The sequence below is a fragment of the Corylus avellana genome, chromosome 2 (assembly GCF_965113065.1).
Source record: "Corylus avellana chromosome 2, dhCorAvel1.hap1.2, whole genome shotgun sequence".
Classification (NCBI taxonomy): domain Eukaryota; kingdom Viridiplantae; phylum Streptophyta; class Magnoliopsida; order Fagales; family Betulaceae; genus Corylus; species Corylus avellana.
This window is the reverse complement of record NC_142491.1, coordinates 37,834,084-37,854,528: the sequence shown is the minus strand read 5'-3', so window position 1 is coordinate 37,854,528 and position 20,445 is coordinate 37,834,084. Positions and strand designations below refer to the sequence as shown.

The window sequence follows — 20,445 nt, the reverse complement described above, 5'->3', positions numbered from 1 at the left end:
AAAAACTTATGGTAAAAGATTTTGAAAAACCTGTTAACACTAAAATCTCTCTTGAGGATACTTTGAAACGATTTTCAAAACAAAAATCCAAAGGAGTGACTATCTCATATTTGCAGCATGAGATTGGTAACATCAAGAAAGATATTGCTGACTTGCAAAATGACTTGCATATTGTTAAAGCTGAGAACAAAGATTTACAACAAAAGCTTTTGCTTTTAAATCTTAAAGAATGTTTCCCATAAAATGTTTATGATAATGAAAAGACTGAGCATGATGATGAAGCTGAATCTAGCTATAAGCCTCTTTCTGATGATGTTAAGGTTGTCAGTATGATTAATAGAATTGTTCCTCCCAAATGGTATTCAAAAATTCATATTACTATTTCTTATGATTATGCTTTTGATGTTATTGCTTTAATTGATTCTGGTTCTGACTTAAATTGCATTCAAGAATGATTTATTCCTAGCAAATATTTTGAAAAATCCACTGAGAAATTGAATTCTGCCAGTGGAAACAAGTTGCATATCAAATATGAATTAAATAATGTTCATGTTTGCCAGAATAATGTTCGTTTTCATATCTATGTTGTTCTTGTTAAAAATATGACTGAAAAAGTAATTCTTGGAATGTCTTTCATTGCTTTACTTTATCCATTCTCTATTGACGAGATTGGTATTTCAACTGTTAAATTTGGTGTTAATATTCAATTTCATCTTGCCTCCAAATTTGAAATTGATATTAATAAGTTTAGAAGTCCTCCAGGTCTAGAGTTAGAGTGTGATAAGAACCCTATTTCCATTAGGACTTTATCTTGCTTAAATACCCCCCTAACAATTCTGTTGTCCCAGAATTCATTATTCATTCCAATTCCTAGAACATGGCACATATTAATATTATTGTTTCTGATTTAATTTAAAACACTGCATCAATGGCAAGCAAAAAGGACAAGGAAAAAGTTGATTCTAAGGCTTTGGCTTTGAAACCAGATTCTACTGTTGCTACTTCCCTACCTATTTCTTCTATTGCTATTACCAACAGATTTTATCCCTTCAACCCTGGTTCCTAGGTTTCTTATTCAAGTACCCTTGCTTCTCCTTATGATCCCTTTGCTGATAATTCCCAAAGACCCCGAGTTCCTTTCATTAGGTATGATAAGCCGTCTGCCTATGTGAATCTTCCCTATTCCCAGAATTTATTTTACATTGAATTGAATCGTTCATCTTCTTCTAAGTCTGCCGGAGATATTGCCCTCTCCTATTTTCCTCCTAATTTCCACTGGATTCCTGAACATCCTTAAAAGAATTTAGCATATTATTCTAGTATTTTGCGCCAAACTGATTCCGTCTTTTTTAAGACTATTTTTTGCAAAATTAATCCTTAGAAATTACTTTTCCATAGTGTTTATTTTAAAAGAGTTATTTCTGAAAAAGAATGGGGAGATTATCCCTCTGCTCCAAAATCCCTTGACGGATTTAACATTCCTTTTACTTATTATGATTATATTGAAGCCTGGTTTAAATTTATGCTTTACCAAACCTCAAATTTTGATCATTCCTGGTTTATTAATTTTGATAAAAATTTCTGCGGAATTCTCCCTCTCTGGTTCTCCAGATGGTGGATGCAATTCGGCATTCTCCCTAAAATTCTCTCTCTCTCTCAAATTAATTGAAGCTTTCCAAAATTTTAAGATTACTTACAAAGTTGATAGTTATGGTTCCAAGTTTCCCCCCATGTTACACTTTGTTAAAAAAATTCAAAATTCCTTGGACTCTGAAATGTCAATATATCCATACAGAAGACAAGATTCAACGACATTGGTATGTCAAATAGTAGGATAAATGCTCACTAGTTGATTCCATTGTCATTTCTGTAAAAGAATTGGCGCATGCCCCCAAGGCTCCTACTTTACCCCAGAATAAATCCCCCCTCTTAATAACCCCCAGTACTTTCACCACTCCTCCTGAAGAAGAAAAGATTAAACCTCCTGCTTCCTCTCCTACTACTTCATCCAGTTCTTCAAAGAAGAAGTCTTCCAAGAAGAAAGAAAAAATTAAAGCTCTCCTTGCTGCTCTTGATGATAATTCCGATGGTGATGATAAAGAAGAAAAGTCTGAATCATCGTCTGAAAGTCCTATTCAGATTCCTCTGTATTTTGAAGATTCGCAATATTATTATCCCTACTAAGGGATAGAAGATTTATGATGAATTGGCCTCATAACGGCTAAAGTTTTTTCAGATTTCAGAATAGCCTCATAACGGCTCTTGGTTCTCAGATTTCATACTGGCTCCATAACAGCCAGCTATTATTTAGATTTGCAAACTAGCTCATAACGGCTGGTTTCAAAACAACTGGTTCCTCCCCTCCTCAAGAATTTTCTCTAGATTACTATTCACAACTATTTGAAGATCACTGTGTTAAAGTACTATTCACTTTTACTATTCGCTGTTGCTGCCGACACACTATGCAAGATTACTGTTACTATTCATATTATGTCTGCCAACATTACAGTGTCGACAGTCACTATTCCAGATTGACAACTTTTACTGTTCCAGATTGGCGCCGACTCTACAGTGCGCATGCTTCTACTGTTTACTTTTGACCGCGGACTACACAGTGCTGCGGAATCTACTTTTCACTATTTGCTCCATGATTGTATTTTGTTTTATTACTGGTAATTTGCCTATATAACGGCTCCCCTTTCCCCATTGTAAGGCAGAAGCTTATTACCCATTACTTCAGAAGCTCTCTAGCCCTTCCCTTGCTTTCATATTTCTTCTTGTATCTCCTCCTCTTCTATCACTTACTTCAGTAAGTCCTATCACTTACTTTTGTAAGATATTTTATCAATATTATTTTCAAGATTTGATTTCAGTCTCTCAACTAATTTTAATTTCAGTTCTTTAATCTTATTATACTATTGTCATTACTGTCTCATGGCTGGTTTTACTACTTTGATTTAAATGTTCTTTTGCATAACTATCACCTTCCCCTACTCCCTCTCTCTCTCTCTCTATATATATATATATATATATATATATATATATATATATATAATATAATATATTATATAAATAGTAACGTGCCATGCATGGCATGTTACAACAAACGTAACGTGCCACATAGGCTATGTGGCACGTTACTATTGGCCTCGGGACCACGCGCTTCTGATCGTGCGCATGGTCCTTCTTCTTCTTCTCCTTTTCTCTTTTTTTGCCCTGGCCGGTTACTCTTCTTCTCCCCCGCGCAGTGCAGCTTCCTCCCCCTACATTCAAAATTTTTTCTCTCTTCTTCTCACATTTTCCAGCCACCTTCTCTTCAATATTTCTCTCACATTTTCCAGCTTCTTCTTTGGATTTTGTAGCAGGCCACCACCTCATCACCACCATCTTCTCTCTCCGCCGGCGAACTCATCTCCGACTGGCAACTCACCTCTCACATGTTTTTCGGCCATCGATCAGGTATATATATAATTTTTTTTTAAGTATATATTGATAGTTTTTAATTTTCTCTGCATTAATGCATATGTTCAAATTTTGTATATGTATATAAAATTGATTCTTGTAGCGTATGGGTTTATAGAATATTGTATATGTATATGTTCAATTTTTTTTGTTAGCTAATTAACTTATTAATTTGGTTGAACTATATATTATTTTTAGTGTCCTATGTTTGTACGTAGGAATGTAGGATTGTTCAATATGAGCATGCATGCAAAATATTTATATCTACAGTTTTAAGTAAGTAGTTTGAAATTAGCTAAATTTTTTTATTTTGTGTAGGTTTAATTTACAAACCTAGCTATTATATAAATGATCATTTATATAATAAATAAAATATAGAAAATAGATTTATATAACTCATTTATATAAATGATTACAAAAATAATAATAATAAATACAGAATGCTAAAAAAAAAAAAAAAAAAAAAAAGAACCTACCTAGGTAGTTAGATGAATTTTATTTAGGGTCCCCATATGAAGTTCAAATTATGTAACTTTATTTTTTTTAAAAAAATTGAGACAAAAACATAACTTAAATTTATTTTATTTAGGGCCACCTTGAGGGGTATGAGGCCCAGATTCGCAGCCTTGAGGGTCGAGACGTATGGGGTCCAAGCCGGAGGTGACGACTATCAGGAATCTGCAAGATGCAGAGTTCTCAGCCCGAGTGATTGTGAAATCCTTAGTTGAGAACCGATCAGGTAACAATATATTCTTATTATTTCTATTTGAGTTACACGATTATCTTACGAGATGAATATCATTTTAAGGGATAGTAATTTTGTTTGGTAAATAAACTTTGTTCATATCTAACACAATTGTATATAACACAATTGCAACGTAATATGAGTAGATGACGTAAGAGTAGAAGCTGAGGACAATGATCACAATGAAATCCAATACCAGGCGCCGGCTGGACAGAAGTCTCATTTGTCAAGACATTATACCCGTCGTTCAGGCACCCCGTGAGTATATATATAATAGAGTAGCATATATATATATATATATATATATATATATATATATATATATATATATATAAACTCAAAATAATCTACTTTGTTGTTCCTGGTTGGTTTGGTTATGATTGGAGCTTTGCATAGTTAATCTTACCATATTTGTTGAAGCCGCCCCATTGAATAAATGTATATGTAGATGTATATGTGTTTGTGCATAGGTCGTGCAATTATGTATGTCGAGGTTGTTTATATGACAATTATTCGATTGTTTTCTCACTTACTTGGACATTGCTCATCTATTAAGAGTTGATAATATTATATCACAAATGTCAATTAGCTGATTGATTATTTGTTTTATCATTTGCAGTTACTGCGGAGAAGTCGAGAGATAATGGTCATGATGATGTTCACTCGGCTTTGGTCGGAGTAGTATTTGTTTAAGGCTTCTGTTTTTTGTATTTGTGTATAATGTTAATTGTATTGTATTTTACTATTTTCTAAGTTGATGTGTATATATATATTTAGAGTTGGATTATTTGTGGTAGTTGGATTGTGGTTATATATAGTTGAATTGATAGATTATTGTGATTATATATTTGATGTTGGATTGATAGATTATTGGATTTTGGATTAGATTATTGGATTGTCATTATATGTAACTCGTATATCAAGTGCCGAGCGGAGAAAATTCTAGTATAACGACTTGAGAAAATTGAAAAAAAAAAAAAAAAAAATCTCTGTCCACTTTAGTAACGTGTCAGACTCTGACACGTTACTAAAGTTGAAATAGTTACGTCCAATTTCATAACCCATCAAACACGTTACCATAGACATGTTGCTAAACTTTAGTAACGTGTTAACACCATATACACGTTACTAATGGTCCGTGACCAAAAAATTTGATTCTTGTAGTGCATGGGTATTTTTGTAAATTCGGTTAAATCCCGACTAACGCCTAAAAAAATGGATATTTTTAAAATTTGACACCCCTATATTAGGATTTTCCGTTAAATGTTAAATTATGGTGAAATTGAAAAAATAAATAAATAAATAAATAAATTGAAAGATGAATACATGTACACTAAATTAACACTTTTTAAAGTTGAAGAGTATGATTACAAAAGTAATAAAAGATGAAACATGGTAACCGAAGTTTATCCTTATTAAAAAAAAAAAAAAAAAAAAAAAAAAAAAAAAAAAATAGGAAAAAAAAAAAGAGGGGGATGAAGTGGTGAATAATGAACTCAAATCTAAACAAATTGGCCCTTAGTAGGCCTTGTCAATTATCAATCTCCATTTTTTTTTCGAGGACAAATTGAATCCGAAATCTCCATTAAAAAATAAAATACATGACTAATACCTACTAATATTTAAAGTTCAGAAAAATTCTTGAAAGCACAATGCATTTCATATTGACTAATACCTACAATATGGAATTCCTTAAATCTCTTGGCAGATGACTTGTATCTATTTGAAGGCTGCTGCATGCTCGCACCTTATGATTACTTAATCATGCCCTCTTCATGTTGCTCTCATCCACAGAATTTGCAATTGATGAGTAGATAAACAAATTTACACTTGTAATTAAGATAAGATAGAAGCAATTATAGTAAGTGTTTTAGGAACACCTTTTTTTTTTTTTTTTTTCCTTTTGAATTTCGTCACACATTTTTTTCATTAATGTGAAAAATTAAGAAAACTGCAATAAGTAGTTACAATGTCAAGAATACAATAAGGGTTTCCTCCATATGAACTGAACTTGTTCGTCCATAAGTGAAGGTGTTTCCTTCATTAGCCTATGAGTCAAAAAAAGAAAAAATTGCAAAACTCAAGTGCGGGCTATCACAAGTAATAAATTTTTGGTAAGTCTGAGGCCGATCCACAGAAAATGGTAGACACTCAAATAAAATTTCTATTATCGTGCAAAGAAAAATAAAGTGATTTAGTTTTTGTTTTTCACTAAGAGTGGAGCAATGGAGTGATTAATAAACAAAACTAAAAAATATAATTGATGTTCCTCTATCAAAAATATCAAAGTTCTGAGAGTGTATATATATTATACTTAAAATGTACTAGAGGAAAGTAACCATAAGAAAACAGACACACACATGCACATTATTGAATGGAGGAATGCATCAGATAGGTTGGACGAATTGCTCTTGTGAATAGCTCTCCCAAAAGCTTCATGATCACCTCCGTGTCCGTAACCGCCTCCTCCATGTCTGCCACCCCATGCCAGCCTCCTCTGCATCCGCCACCACCTTTGGCAGCAGCACAAGTCATCATGATGGCCATAACGAGGAGAACAATTACAACTTTCATGACCTTAGCTCCTAACATAGGCCTCATCTCTTCAACTGCCAAATCATGAGATAACGGCTCTCCCCTGACTTTCTTTTGAAGAAAGTCAACAAGAAGTTCCCTGAGAAGTTCTTCATTCTCGGGGACAAAACGAAATCCGACCTGTACTACTAGGGAGGTCCCTCCCTCTCTCCATTAATCTATGAGATTAATGTTATGGAAGAGCCAAATTAAACACATATTATAGTGTGTGAACCGACTGTACCTTTAATGTAGCAATTAGAAACCTAATAGAATTAGATATCCTCCACGTAGACTTAGATATACAAGTCATATAGAATTGAAAAATGCCAAACATCCCAAATTTTTATTCCAAAAGTTGGTTCTCAAATGATGTTTCACCACCCTATGAGTTGGTGACACATTTTCCAAAATAATAAATTTCATGAGATAGTGACACATCATTTGGAAACCAACTTTTGGAAAGAAAATTTAGAATGTATAGCACTTCTCTATAAAATTAGATATCGACCGCTAGGAGTTTTATGTTCAATATAAACAATACGTGTGGCTCTGTTATGCTCTATTTATGGAGGCCAGAAGCAGAGGAGCACAAAAGCTCCTTGCGCATAAGCATGGGTCACTAATGTTGCTGCGGCCTCATTTGAAGGTTTAAGAGAGACGACATGTACATGTTATCCAACATTTTCCCCCTATAGTTGCTTAGAGTGGGCGCACAACCATGACATAGGGAGAAATTTTACAAGGGATAAAAGGAATTTTCGGAAGGCGAGGGTGGTGGGCAACCATAGCATAGGGAGGAATTTTTGAATTTCTGAGTCACAGTCTTTTCATCAACCTAACGCATGGGGATGGATGTGGCTAATGGATAGGCCACATTGACAAATTTTGAAACTTTGATGGGGTACATTGTGAACTTTTAAACATTAAATGTTAGATTAAAAATTGGGTGAAACTTTAGGGGTGTAAAGTGTAATTTTCCCATAAAAATTTGATAAGTGTTTTTGAAAAATACATGTAAGGGTATGGAAACGCAAGGTATCGATCCCCATTCCTTCTATCAAAAGCAATGATAGAGGCTATACCAACTGAGCTACATTCCCGTCAGTATTCAATTATATTTTTATACAATAAACTAAATGAATGATCCAAATTTAATCAGAAAATAAAGCCTTAAAATGATTGTGACCCAAGAGAAGGCTCTCAAGTCATATTAGCACTGTACTCGAAAAAAAAAAAAAAAAAAAAAGAAAAAAAAAAAAGAAGTCATATTAACACTAAATAATAAATGATAAGAAAAAAATCATGGGAAGCCAGAGAAAATATTCCATGCTAAGTGAGAGAAGTTTGGAGAAAATGAACCCATTAGGTTATCATTTTTTCTCTGCAAGTATCTCATTAATTAAATCGGAGTAATGATACAATGCACGCCTGGCGTGCATCAACAGTGATGCACGCCAGGCACAAAATTTTTTATTATTATTATTTTATTATTATTTAAAAAAAAAAAAAAAAAAAAAAATTTTGCACTGGCGTGCGTGGGCGTGCCACGCACGCCGTGTGCATTGTATCATTACTCATTAAATCGAATAAGTTGGGATTTACATGAGATTGATGATTTTTCTTCTTTCCTTTCTATATTTTTAATGATTTCTTTTTTTTCTTTTTCTTTTTCTTTTTTTTTTTTGACGCAGTCCTATAGAAGAGGTATACCTATGAATTTGGATATATATATATATATATATATATATATATATATATATATTTCAATTCAAAATCAAAGAAATTGAAATAGTCTATTGAAATTATTAGCATATTCTAATAGGTACTAAAATAACAAATCAATAAATGAAAATTTTAATAAAAGAAACAAATAAAATTACAATGTAACAATAAAAAAGTCGGATGATTCCAGAACTAACCAATAAAACAACAAAAAAATGATTAAATGAAATTAGAACGTAACAAGCATAATATTTGCCATTTAATTTCTTTTGGCAGTTCTTCAAATGTTGATTGAATGGCGCGCAGCTACTAGCACTATATACGAACGTATATGCAGCGGGTCGATTAATCATATAAATGAGTAATAAAAAAATATATATACTTCATTGATCAGCTTGTTACGAGTCCAAATACGGTGTTGAACTTGCTCTGAGTTCAAATGTGATGTTCTTGCTTGAGTCCAAAAATTGTGTGGTTGCTTGAGCTATCTGAGTCCAAAAATTGTGTTATTGCCGGAGCTTGCTTTGAGTGCAAAAATGATGTTAATGTTATTGTCGGAGCTTGCTCTGAGTGCAAAAATGGTGTTGTCGCCGAGGCTTGCTTTGAGTCCAAAAAAGGTGTCGTCTACGGAGCTTGCTTTGAGTCCAAAAATAGTGTTGTTGCCGGAGCTTGCTCTGAGTCCAAAAATGGTGTTGTCGCCTGAGCTTGATATAAATCCAAAAATTGTGTTATTGCCGGAGCTTGAGCTTGATATGAGTCCAAAAATTGTGTTGTTGTCGAAGCTTGCTCTGAGTCCAAAAATGGTGTTGTCGCCTAAGCTTGATATGAGTCGGCAACGCCATTTTTGGACTCAGAGCAAGCTCCGACAACAACACCATTTTTGGACGATGACACTATTTTTGGACTTAGAGCAAGCTCCGACGACGACACCATTTTTGGACTCAAAGCAAGCTCCGCCCCCAGTCATCGCTAATGTTAATTAGCGATGATTTTGGTCGTTGCTCAAGTGGTCGCAAATGCTCCGTCGTTAAAGACTAGCGACGACATTGTATGAGTAATGCACAATTTGTTTGGGGAGTCGCGGTGCCAAATGTTGAATGCAAGAAACATGAACCTGAAGCATCTTCAGCAATGCAATCACAATTTAATGCATGTTATATGTGATGAACTGGAGCAATTTGTTTGGGAAGGCGAGATGCCCCAAGATTTGCACGAAACAACACCATTTTTGGACTCCAGCAACAACACAATTTTTGGACTCATATCAAGCTTCAACAACAATACAATTTTTGGACGTCCAAAAATTGTGTTGTTACCGGAGCTTGCTCTGAGTCAAAAATGGTGTCCTTTGTCCAAAAATGGTGTTGTTGCCTTTGCTCTGAGTACAAAAATGATGTTGTTGCCTGAACTTTCTCTGAGTGCAAATCTTGAGACATCTCGCCTCCCCAAACAAATTGTGCATTACCCATGAGGCACAGGATCCAGTTCATCACATATAACTGGCATTAAATTGTAATTGCATTGCTAAAGATGCTTCAGGTTCATGTTTATTGCATTCAACATTTGGATCTCGTGATTCTGAACTTGTTGATTGTTACGTTGGAAGTTTCTTGTTGGATATTTCATGTTATCCATGCCTTTGCCAGTAATATTCAAAAGCTAACGAAAGAAAACAACATTAACCCTAATATTTATCAAAGAACCCTTAACGCTATTTAGTTTTGAAAAACCAAAATAATAATAAAATAAAATAAAAAAGATAAATCAAATACAAGCTGGAAGCTTCGAGAAAACAAATAAAGATGGATGAAGGAGTTGTTATACTTACATCTTGATATGCGTCTTTTCGAAAATCATCCATGGCTCCTTAATTGTTGCCATAGATATATATTGTTATACTCAACCACCCAATAGGTAGCGGCTCTCCCCAGACTTTCTTTTGAAGAAAGCCGACAAGAAGTTCTTCATCCTCCGGGGCAAAACGAAATCCGACGGGTACTGCTAGGCTCCCTCTCTCCATGAAACATTCGTTCTTAATTTGCCGATTGATTGACTTAATCTATGAAATTAAGAAATAAAGTTATGGGACGGCCACGCACATTATATAGTGTGTGTGAACCGACTGTGTACCTTTGGAGTATTAGAAACCTAATAGAATTAGATAACCTCCGGGTAAGCCACCTGGATTAACTATTTACTTCGAGAATTTTTGAAATTAAAAAACACGCGGCAAACTTAACGTTGGAACAGACAAATTACTCTCTTTTCTCTTTTCCATCTTTCTTTTCTTTTATGTTCAATAAAAACAGTATGTGTGGCTCTGTTATGCTCTGTTTATGAAGGCCAGAAACAGAGGAGCATAAAAGCTACTTTCACACGCGCAAGCATGGGTCACTCATGTTGCTGCCTCAGGGGCGTTATTTGAAGGTTTAAGAGAGAGTCGGGAATTGTTAGGCCGGTTGGAGACATCTTTATTGTTTTATAAAGAATAAAATTACAAGTGACAATTACAATTGATGCTACCAAACATATATATCTAAAACATTAATTTAGAATTTTAGACAAGCAAACATGATCGAATACAATAGCACAAGAAGAAGAAAACCACACACAAACACAAACTAATTCCTTAATTAGGCTTTCGTGGTGGATACAGATACTTGTCCACCACCAGACTTGGAATCCTGTGAAGGCTCAGTTGCAGTTGCAGGGTATCCAATTCCATTGCGGTTATTAGGGAAGAACATAAAAACCGCACTAGAAACCGCACCAACAACAGGTGGCAGCACCTGGATCAAAGTCTTCTCAATGGACTCAGACGCAGGATAGAAGCACCCCACCGTATTGCCATCCAAAAGCACCAATGCCCCAAACACAATCACCGCGAAAAAGGCGTGGACGAAGTCAGCAAACCGAAGCTTATACGTCGGCAAGTCCACGCTCTTAGACTCCGGCGACGGCCAAAGACCCTTGTTTGTTGCAAACCCGTAGTGCGTTTGACCGTCATCTCCGACGTAGCTGTCTGTGAAGGTAGAAAAGAAGCAGGACAAACCGCACAGACCAACAAGAATGGCGGTGAAGTACTTGTTGATTGTGTTGCTGCAGTGTCCATTGTTGGACAACACAGGGCTGAGGAACTGGTACAAGAACACAGTGCCGGTCGGGAGGAGCCTGACGAGGTTGCCAACTCCTGATAGTGTTTTGTCTTTGATGGAGGAAGAGTACTTGTCTGCACCCATTGGATCGGATCGAAATTGTGTTAATTTGGTGGCAACTAATAATAACTCTTCTGGGTATATATATATATATATATATATATATATATATATATATATATACAGCAGCTTGCTTTTACGTAAAATGGAAGAGATGATAAGATGGATGGCATGGCTTGTACTTTTCGGAAGGGGTGGGCTTCATTTCTAATCCAAGTTTTGAGGATAGATTGTGATTGAGACACAGTCCAAATTTTAGTCTAAGCGTATGTTTTGATGAAGCGTGGGGGAAAAGGGAAAAGGGAAAAGGGAAAAGGGAAAACCCATATATAATTTCTAGTAAATACTAACAAAAATAATAGTAGATATCTCTTTCCCATTACATTATTAATCAAATAATTAAATTAAGGCATGCTTGTTGTAGTAGTGCTTGACTTTGCATATATATGCATTAATATTTAAGCTGAAGTTAATTATAGTACTTGTATTTGAAGATTACTTGAAAAATTTAAGCATATTTTAATATAGTACTTCTCTTTTCAAACGCAACCTGATCATGATCTGGACGTGATATTCAGTTACAAAATCAACAATATTGTTGTATTAATGTATTTACTTTCTAGGTCAAATAATCAACGTACAGTTTTGTGTTTGATTTTTGTTTTTTTGTTTTTTTTTTTGTGATTATGTTTGATGTATTAAATGTTCACCAATCGGGTAAGAAGAAATGGGGGATCAATATACATGTGTGGCTTTTCCATGTTCAAGCCTAAATGTTTTTTTTCAAGGAGCTTCAATTTTTCACATCACATTTAAAAGGACTTTATATATATATATAAAATCTATTTCTTGTTGTATAATCAGACCAATCTGATCATGTTAAACATGCATGTCACACATATAAACTTTTGGCATCATTATTTGAATGACACAAGATTGATAGAAGTAACTTCCAGCATTACTCTAACGACGATATTCAACTATACACCATTATGCGAGTCCAATTGTAGTATTGTTTGTGTAAAGGATCCTAGGGGTGTCAACCCGATCCCAGTTACCGGTTATTTGCTAAAACCGATAATCAAAACCGGGGTACCGGCTGGTTATTAAATTTAGAAAACGGAAACCGGTTACTCGGTTATGTAATAACCGGTAGGTTACCAGTTGGTGCCAAGTTATCCCAACCGGTAATCGGATTTTCAAAAAAATGTGCATTTTGGGCCAATTTTGGATATTTGGCCTATTTTTGGGGTTTAATTTAGGCATTTTTTGTCCTTTAAAAAAATAATTATGGTTTTTTTAGTACAATAAGCTAGACTTAGTTATGGTTGTTCTTTGCTTTCATAATACATTTTAAAAGTGCCCAAAAAATCCAAAGAAAAAAAATAAAAACAATTAAGTATACAAACCAACAACCAAAAGAAATAACCTCAAATAACCCCCCTTAACACTATATATATATATATATATTATTACCCGGTTACCCCTTTTTTTTCAACCGAATTTAAAACCGGTTGGCCAGTAACCAATTACTGATTAGTACCCGGTTATCGGTTGGTGGCCAGTTATTACCGACCGGATTTACACCCCTAAAGGATCCTGCATTGAACAATAGTTTCGGTGCTATGAGCCTTGGCTTAATTAATTGATGCATTAACCACCCCCTCAATTTTGTTTTGTCATGGGGGGTGGGTAGGAACTTATGCCAAACCCCATTTTGCAAAAGAGGGGGGTCGACCACCTCCTTTGTATGGTTTTTTTTTTTTTAACTTACCCCTTTTTAATCACTTTTTAAAATCGAGTAAGAAATATAACACACTTTTACTCTTACACTCTCTAATATACCTTTTAAAATTATCATTGAATTTGTGATGAATTATTATTGAATTTTAATTTAATGATAATTTTAAAAATCACGTTAAGGAATATGGGATTGAGAGTGTATATAGCATTTCTTTTTGTCAAAACTTTAAACAATATTGACCAATTTCACATTTATTAAAATAAAAAATAAAAAAAAATACGATCTCTTAGCTAGCATGGAATTCATTGATCATCTCTTTACACGCTTAACATGAAGAAAACGTAAAGGCCAATAATTAATAAACATCTCACAGAAATAGAAAACAAAGAAAACTGCGAAATTATTGCCAATTAATGCATAAGAAAAGACTTGATACCTAATCAAAAGAATCAAAACGATCGGAACAGAACTTGCCGTTATTAAAAAAAAAAAAAAAAACCCTAGGCAGCAAGGGATGAGTCCCCCTCCCACCCCCGGCCCCCCCTTTCGTTTCTCTCTTTCCCTCTTCGCTTAGATTTACTGTCTAGACTCTCTCTACTGGAGTCTAACAATAGTAAGTTTTTTTTACATGTTTGCACAAGAGAGAAGATGAGAGATTTGAACTAGTAATCTCTACTTCATGAGGCGTTATTCATAACCGATTGTACTACCTTTTGAAGATCAATAATAATAAGTTAATATATATATTAGGATACCACTTATATAGCTTTTGAAACAAAAGAACAAACATATGTCAAACCCATTTATTTTTTTTTTAATTATACAACATTACATGTACAATGAAAAGCTGATCTATTTGTTACAAGGGTTAAATTAAATTAGAAGTTACAATTTTGTGTGCATGTGTGTCAAACCTGTGTATGAACAAGCCCCCCTTCCTTAGGTTCTCCGGTCAACGGTATTTCTGAACCGGAGACGTCCCCTTCTTTAGGTTCTCTGGTCAAAGGCATTTCTGAACCGGAGACGTCCCCTTCCTTAGGTTCTCTGGTCAAAGGCATTTCTGAACCGGAGGCGTTGGATTTCTGTGATTTAGATATAGGTGAAGGGTATCCAATTCCGTGTCGCTTGCAAGGGTACAAGGGTAGAAGCACGCTACAAATGGCACCAACAATTGCCGGCACGACCGAGAGTAGAGTCTTTTGAGTTGACTCAGTCACTGGATAGAAGCACTTCACAGTATTTATGTCCAAAAGCACCACTGCTCCGAACACTATCACCGCCAAAATAGCATGGACAAAGTCTGTAAATCCAATCTTTTCCGGCACCTGGTTCACCTTCCCAGACGGAGGCTCTGTTGGGGGCGAGGGCCAAAGACCACCGTTGGGTGTTATAAACCCATAGTAGATTTTGTTTTGAACGACACAACTGTCTGTAAATGAAGAAAAGAAGCAAGACAAACCGCAGCAGCCGACAAGAAAGGAGGTGAGATACTTGTTGAAGGATTGGCACTTCCCATAGTTGGACAGGATGGGGCTGCAGAACTGGAACAGGAACACTGTGCCAGTGGGAAGGACCTTGATGATGTCACCAAGCCCCGCCGGCAATGCTCCAGCCATCAAGATTGTTTTCCGATTATGCAATGCAACCTACGTACCATTTGGGTATAATTTATAGTACTCTTATTATAGCCGTTTTTTTTGACGAGAAATATGAAAGAGAAATTATTGGATATGGTTTCAATCCTCCACCTCTCAAGTCACTCACGCGGATCCATTAATATGGTTTGTTTTCTTCCTTGTCCTTGTCCTTGTGCAAGTAGGAGATCAGATTGGCTGGTTTAATATGGTTTCTTTTCTTCCTTGTCCTTGTGCTTGTGCAAGTAGGAGATCAGATTGGCTGGTTTAACCAACTTGCATGGCAATAATGGCTGACTTTTCCTCTCAATGACCTTCGCCACAAAAATGCGTAGAAACCTTGAGCTTTTTCCCTTAATTAATTATACAGCCGCCGCTCTCTTTCTTTGAAATCTCCAACACAAAATTCTCTTTTGGGGAACATTTTCTTCGCGTGGAACCAGAGAAGGAGCCAGAAAATTTTATGGAAGGAGGCCAGCTAAATTTTTTTTTCTGTTCTTTAGAATTTTTTTATTAAAAAAAATTATTTTTGTTGTTTTTTATGAACTAAAGATTACTGTAAAGGCAAAAAAACAATGAACATTTGAAAGTAAGGGCCAAAAATAAAAATAAAAATTAGTGGGTATGGGCCAACAAAATTAAAAATAGGGCCAATTTTTTTTTTTTTTTTTTTTGAAAGGGGTCAAATGACTAAAATTAAAATTTTAATTTTACTTTTTTTACTTTTTTTTATTATTTTTTTAACTTATAATTTTTTTTTTTCCTTATTTTGGGGGGGACCATGGCCCACCCCGGTCCCCCCCTCCCTCCGTCTCTGCGTGGAACAATATTTGATGTGACCTCTTGTTTTAATTTTCTTCTCGGTCATAGGAGCGTAATAGAATTTTCTTACGTTCCTACATTTTAAAATTATTATTGAATTTTAATTTAATAATTTTAAATGTCACGTTACATTTGATAGAATTCTAAATAGTTTGGCTATCGGATGCAAGCATAGGAAGGGATGGGGAGGTGTTTGTGGGCTTGAGGACAGAAGGATGGATGGCTTGGGGCGATGTGACCTCTTGTTTTAATTTTCTTCTCGGTCAGAGAAGCGTAATAGAATTTTCTTATGTTCCTGCATTTTAGAATTATTATTGAATTTTAATTTAATAATTTTAAATGTCAAGTCACATTTGATAGGATTTTGGATAGTTTGGCTATCGGATGCAAGCATAGGAAGGGATGGGGAGGTGTTTGTGGGCTTGAGGACGGGAGGATGGATGGCTTGGGGCCTTGGGCCAAGTATGAGTAGCTGATCCATGGATGTTTGGTTATTTAAGCTGGGTAGTTTGAGGGGGCAACATATCGAAGCCAAGTTGGGCCAAGAGTGGGCTTCTCTGCCCATGGGCTTGAAGGTGCATAGTGGGTAGGCCTGAGTGGGTCCATAGGCCTTGTTTGACTAAAGAGGCCATGGAGAGAGGCTGGGTCGATCGATGTGGGTGGAATTGTTGGGCCGGTTGAGATAATCAACACATACAATTAAATTTTTTTTTTTTTTTTCCCTTCCAACACATACAAATTACAATATATGGAGACAACATTCCTTTTGGGAATGAATCCCTTCCATGAATTGAATCCAAGAGTACTACCTTTTGTTAGAACACTCACAGTGGCTTAGTCATTTCTTATTTTTATCTAAGCAAAACACTAAAAAATATTTACATCCGATTATGCATCTTAAATGTAAAATACATTTTTGTTGCATTTATGAATTGTGCACCGCTACATGTAACAAGCACTGTGTACACATCGATCTATCTCATTAATATACTATTTCTCTATCCACATCTCTCTTTTCTTAAAATTTTCTCATACTATTTCTCTACCACAGCTCTCTTTTAATTTCCCAAAATTTTCTCTTACTAATTCTCTCTGCACATATCTTTTTTCTCAAAAGTTAAAAAATATGATCTTTAGGAAAAATACAATCCTAATAAAATAAAATAAAATATAAATATAAATGATATAGATTAAAAAAAAAAAAATTAGATAATCAGATTAATGATATCTTTTAAAACTCATTAGTTAAACTAGATAAAGTATGATTTGATTAGCTATTTTGCATTAAAAATATATATAAACTATCAATAAAATTACAAGTTACAATTACAACTGAGGCCACCAAACATATCTCAAACCTTAATTTAGACAAGCAAACATGATCGAATACAATCGCACAAGAAGAAAAAAACCACACACAAACACAAACTTCATAATTAGGCTTTCGTGGTGGATGCTTCTCCACCAGAGTTGGAATTCTTTGAAGACTCATTTGCAGGGTATCCAATTCCATGGCGCTTATCAGGGAACAAGAAGAAAACCACACTAGAAACCGCACCAACAACAGGTGGCAGCACCTGGATCAAAGTCTTCTCAATGGACTTAGACGCAGGATAGAAGCACCCCACCGTATTGCCATCCAAAAGCACCAAAGCCGCGAACACAATCACCGCGAAAAAGGCGTGGACGAAGTCAGCAAACCGAAGCTTATACGTCGGCAAGTCCACGCTCTTAGACTCCGGCGACGGCCAAAGACCCTTGGTTGTTGCAACCCCGTAGTGCGTTTGACCATCATCTCCGACGTAGCTGTCTGTGAAGGTGGAAAAGAAGCAAGACAACCCGCACAGACCAACAAGAATGGCGGTGAGATACTTGTTGATTGTGTTGCAGTGGCCATTGTTGGAAAACACAGGGCTGAGGAACTGGTACAAGAAGACAGTGCCGGTCGGGAGGAGCCTGACGAGGTTGCCAACTCCTGATAATGTTTTGTCTTTGATGGTTTTCTGGGAGCTTGCCTTGGACTTGGAGGAAGAGTTGGCTGCACCCATTGGATCGGATCGAGATTGTGTTTGGTGGGAGGGATTCTTGCAAGCGGCAACTAACTCTTCTGGGGTATATATAGGGCTGATGAGATACACATACAGCAGGTTGCGTTTACGTAAAATGGAAGACAATTGGAAAGCATCGCTTCTACTTTTCAGAAATGTGGGCTTTATTTCTAATCCATGCTTTGAGGCAAGGGTAACAATTTTTCACACTAAGCTCATTTTGAAATTAAAAGAATTTGACCCTTTTAATTAATTAAATTGGTGGAATTAGCATTAACCTAATAGTTTTATAATTATGTTTTGACACAAGCCATCAATCTATTATGAACCTAATACAAAATTAAGGAGTTAAGGTTAAAAGGCTTGATCCATTTAATTAAATTAACCTGACCTAATACAACACAAACGTCCTACACATGAACACGAATTACAACCCCTACTTCGATACATGACTTATTTAACACTTCCAAGTATTAACCCGCCCCACCTTTGAGGCATGGTGATTGAAAATGTGAGTTAGATGTCTTAACCAATATCTTCAATGAAATACTTGACTTTGTTTTTTTGTCGTTAAACAGTCCAAATTTTAGTCTAAACAAGAAGCGTGTGGGAAAACTCATATTTATTGTTAAAAAGTAATAAAATAAGGTAGATATATACATCTCCTCCCCATATATATACTTGGCACGTAACATTAATATTAGTTTAAATTATTGTGGTAGTAGTGCTTGACATTATTACCATATTATACATCAATTAAGCTAAAGTTCTACTTCTATTTAAAGGATTGCTTAAAAAATTAAGCATGTTTTAATTTAGCATTTCTCTTTTACGGGCAACCTGATCATGAGGATTTCTTAATTTCCTTGGTCAAATAATCAATAATTTTGTGTTTGATATGTTAAAATATTAATTAAATAATTAAACTCACTTAATATTAATTCAATCGGATAAGAAGAAATGGGTGGATATACACGTGTGGCCACTTCGGATTCAACCCTATATGTGTTACAGAGATAGAAGGAATTTGACCGTGTACCTTAAAAAATAGACAAGTATCTACCATTCTACTGGTTTGTTGTGTAAAATGAAGCTAGCAAGCAGGTTACGAAAGCACAAGTGACATATTTCAGTTATGCTTTTTATCTTTCTTCGCGAAATTCTTGTACAAACAAACTTTGGTGGAGTTTGATGTAAGAAGTCCAATTCGTGTTTGCATTACCAATATCCTCTCAACTATATATATTGCTTCAATTTAATTAGAAGCAACGTACGTGAAAATGAGATGGATGTGAAAGTTGCGTTGTTGAGATACAAAAAAAATGCTACTACTTTGGAGTATAATATCAGCATAGCCATCTTGCTTTGGTGCTTTGAGAACATGTACATCACTTTCATCTTTAAACCAAACTAATTAAACGACCATTTATAAAAAGATATTTTCATGAAGGAAAATATTTTCCTTTTGCATGGTAACTATTTTTCTAGCGCGTTTTCATTTCAACTACAAGAGAAAATCATCATTAGTGACGACCGTAGCGTCGACTCTTGAGGGTCGTCACTAATTAATAATCAACTATTAGCGATGACATTTTTGTCAACTGTCAACGTTGGTAGTTGTTGCTAATGTTAAAAAAAAATAATAATATTAGTGTCAACAAAAATGTCATCGCTAATAGCCTAGTGGGATTTTTTTCCCACGTGCGCGTGAGTTGAAGTGGGAAGCTATTAGCGACGAGATTGTCCTATTAGAAACAACAAAAGTCGAAGCAAATAATAACATAGGGTTAAATACCAAATACCTCCTGGGGTTTGGTAACTTTATTTTTACCCTCCTTGGGTTTCATTTTTATCACAAAACTCCCTAGGGTTTTGATAAAGGACCAAGTTAGTTCATCCGTTAGTTGACCGTTAGGACTGACACGTGACACATATTTAATTTTTTTTTTTTTTAATTTAAAAAAAAATGTATTCTTTTTAAAAAAAAAAGAAAAAAAATTGGGGGTGGCTCGGCCACCCCCTTTGGCCATGGGGGGTGGCCTGGCCACCCCCATCTAGCCGGATGGGGGTGGCCGAGCCACCCCCTTGGCACCAGGGGGTGGCCCATGGAGCCTTGGGGGTGGCCGAAACCACCCCCAATGGTGATTGGGGGTGGTTTCGACCACCCCCAGTGGGTACAGGGGGTGGTTTCGGCCACCCCCATCCGACCAGATGGGGGTGGCCAGGCCCACCCCCATGGCCAAAGGGGGTGGCTCCAAATGGCCAAGGCCACCCCCAATTTTTTTTCTTTTCTTTTTTCTTTTTTCTTTTTCTTTTTTTAAAAAAAAAAATAAATACATTTTTTTTTTTAATTTAAAAAAAAATTAAAAAAATTAAATATGTGTCACGTGTCAACATCTGATTGGTCTGCGTGTCAGTCCTAACGGTCAACTAACGGATGGACTAACTTGATCCTTTATCAAAACTCCAGGGGGTA

The 20,445-nt window shown here is 35.6% G+C and overlaps 1 protein-coding gene and 2 pseudogenes across 1 annotated transcript; all 3 read right to left on the bottom strand.

Annotated features, from left to right (window-relative positions):
- Window positions 1-11,025: 11,025 nt before the first annotated feature.
- Window positions 11,026-11,769, bottom strand: LOC132167519 (protein DMP2 pseudogene; annotated as a pseudogene).
- Window positions 11,770-14,373: 2,604 nt separating this feature from the next.
- LOC132167872 (protein DMP2 pseudogene) lies at window positions 14,374-15,081 on the bottom strand (annotated as a pseudogene).
- Window positions 15,082-17,172: 2,091 nt separating this feature from the next.
- On the bottom strand, window positions 17,173-17,996 carry LOC132167245 (protein DMP2). The gene has a single exon (XM_059578153.2). It carries the CDS (start codon window positions 17,967-17,969, stop codon window positions 17,358-17,360), a length of 612 nt encoding a protein of 203 aa, XP_059434136.1. The 5' UTR covers window positions 17,970-17,996; the 3' UTR covers window positions 17,173-17,357.
- Between the last annotated feature and the right edge of the window lie 2,449 nt (window positions 17,997-20,445).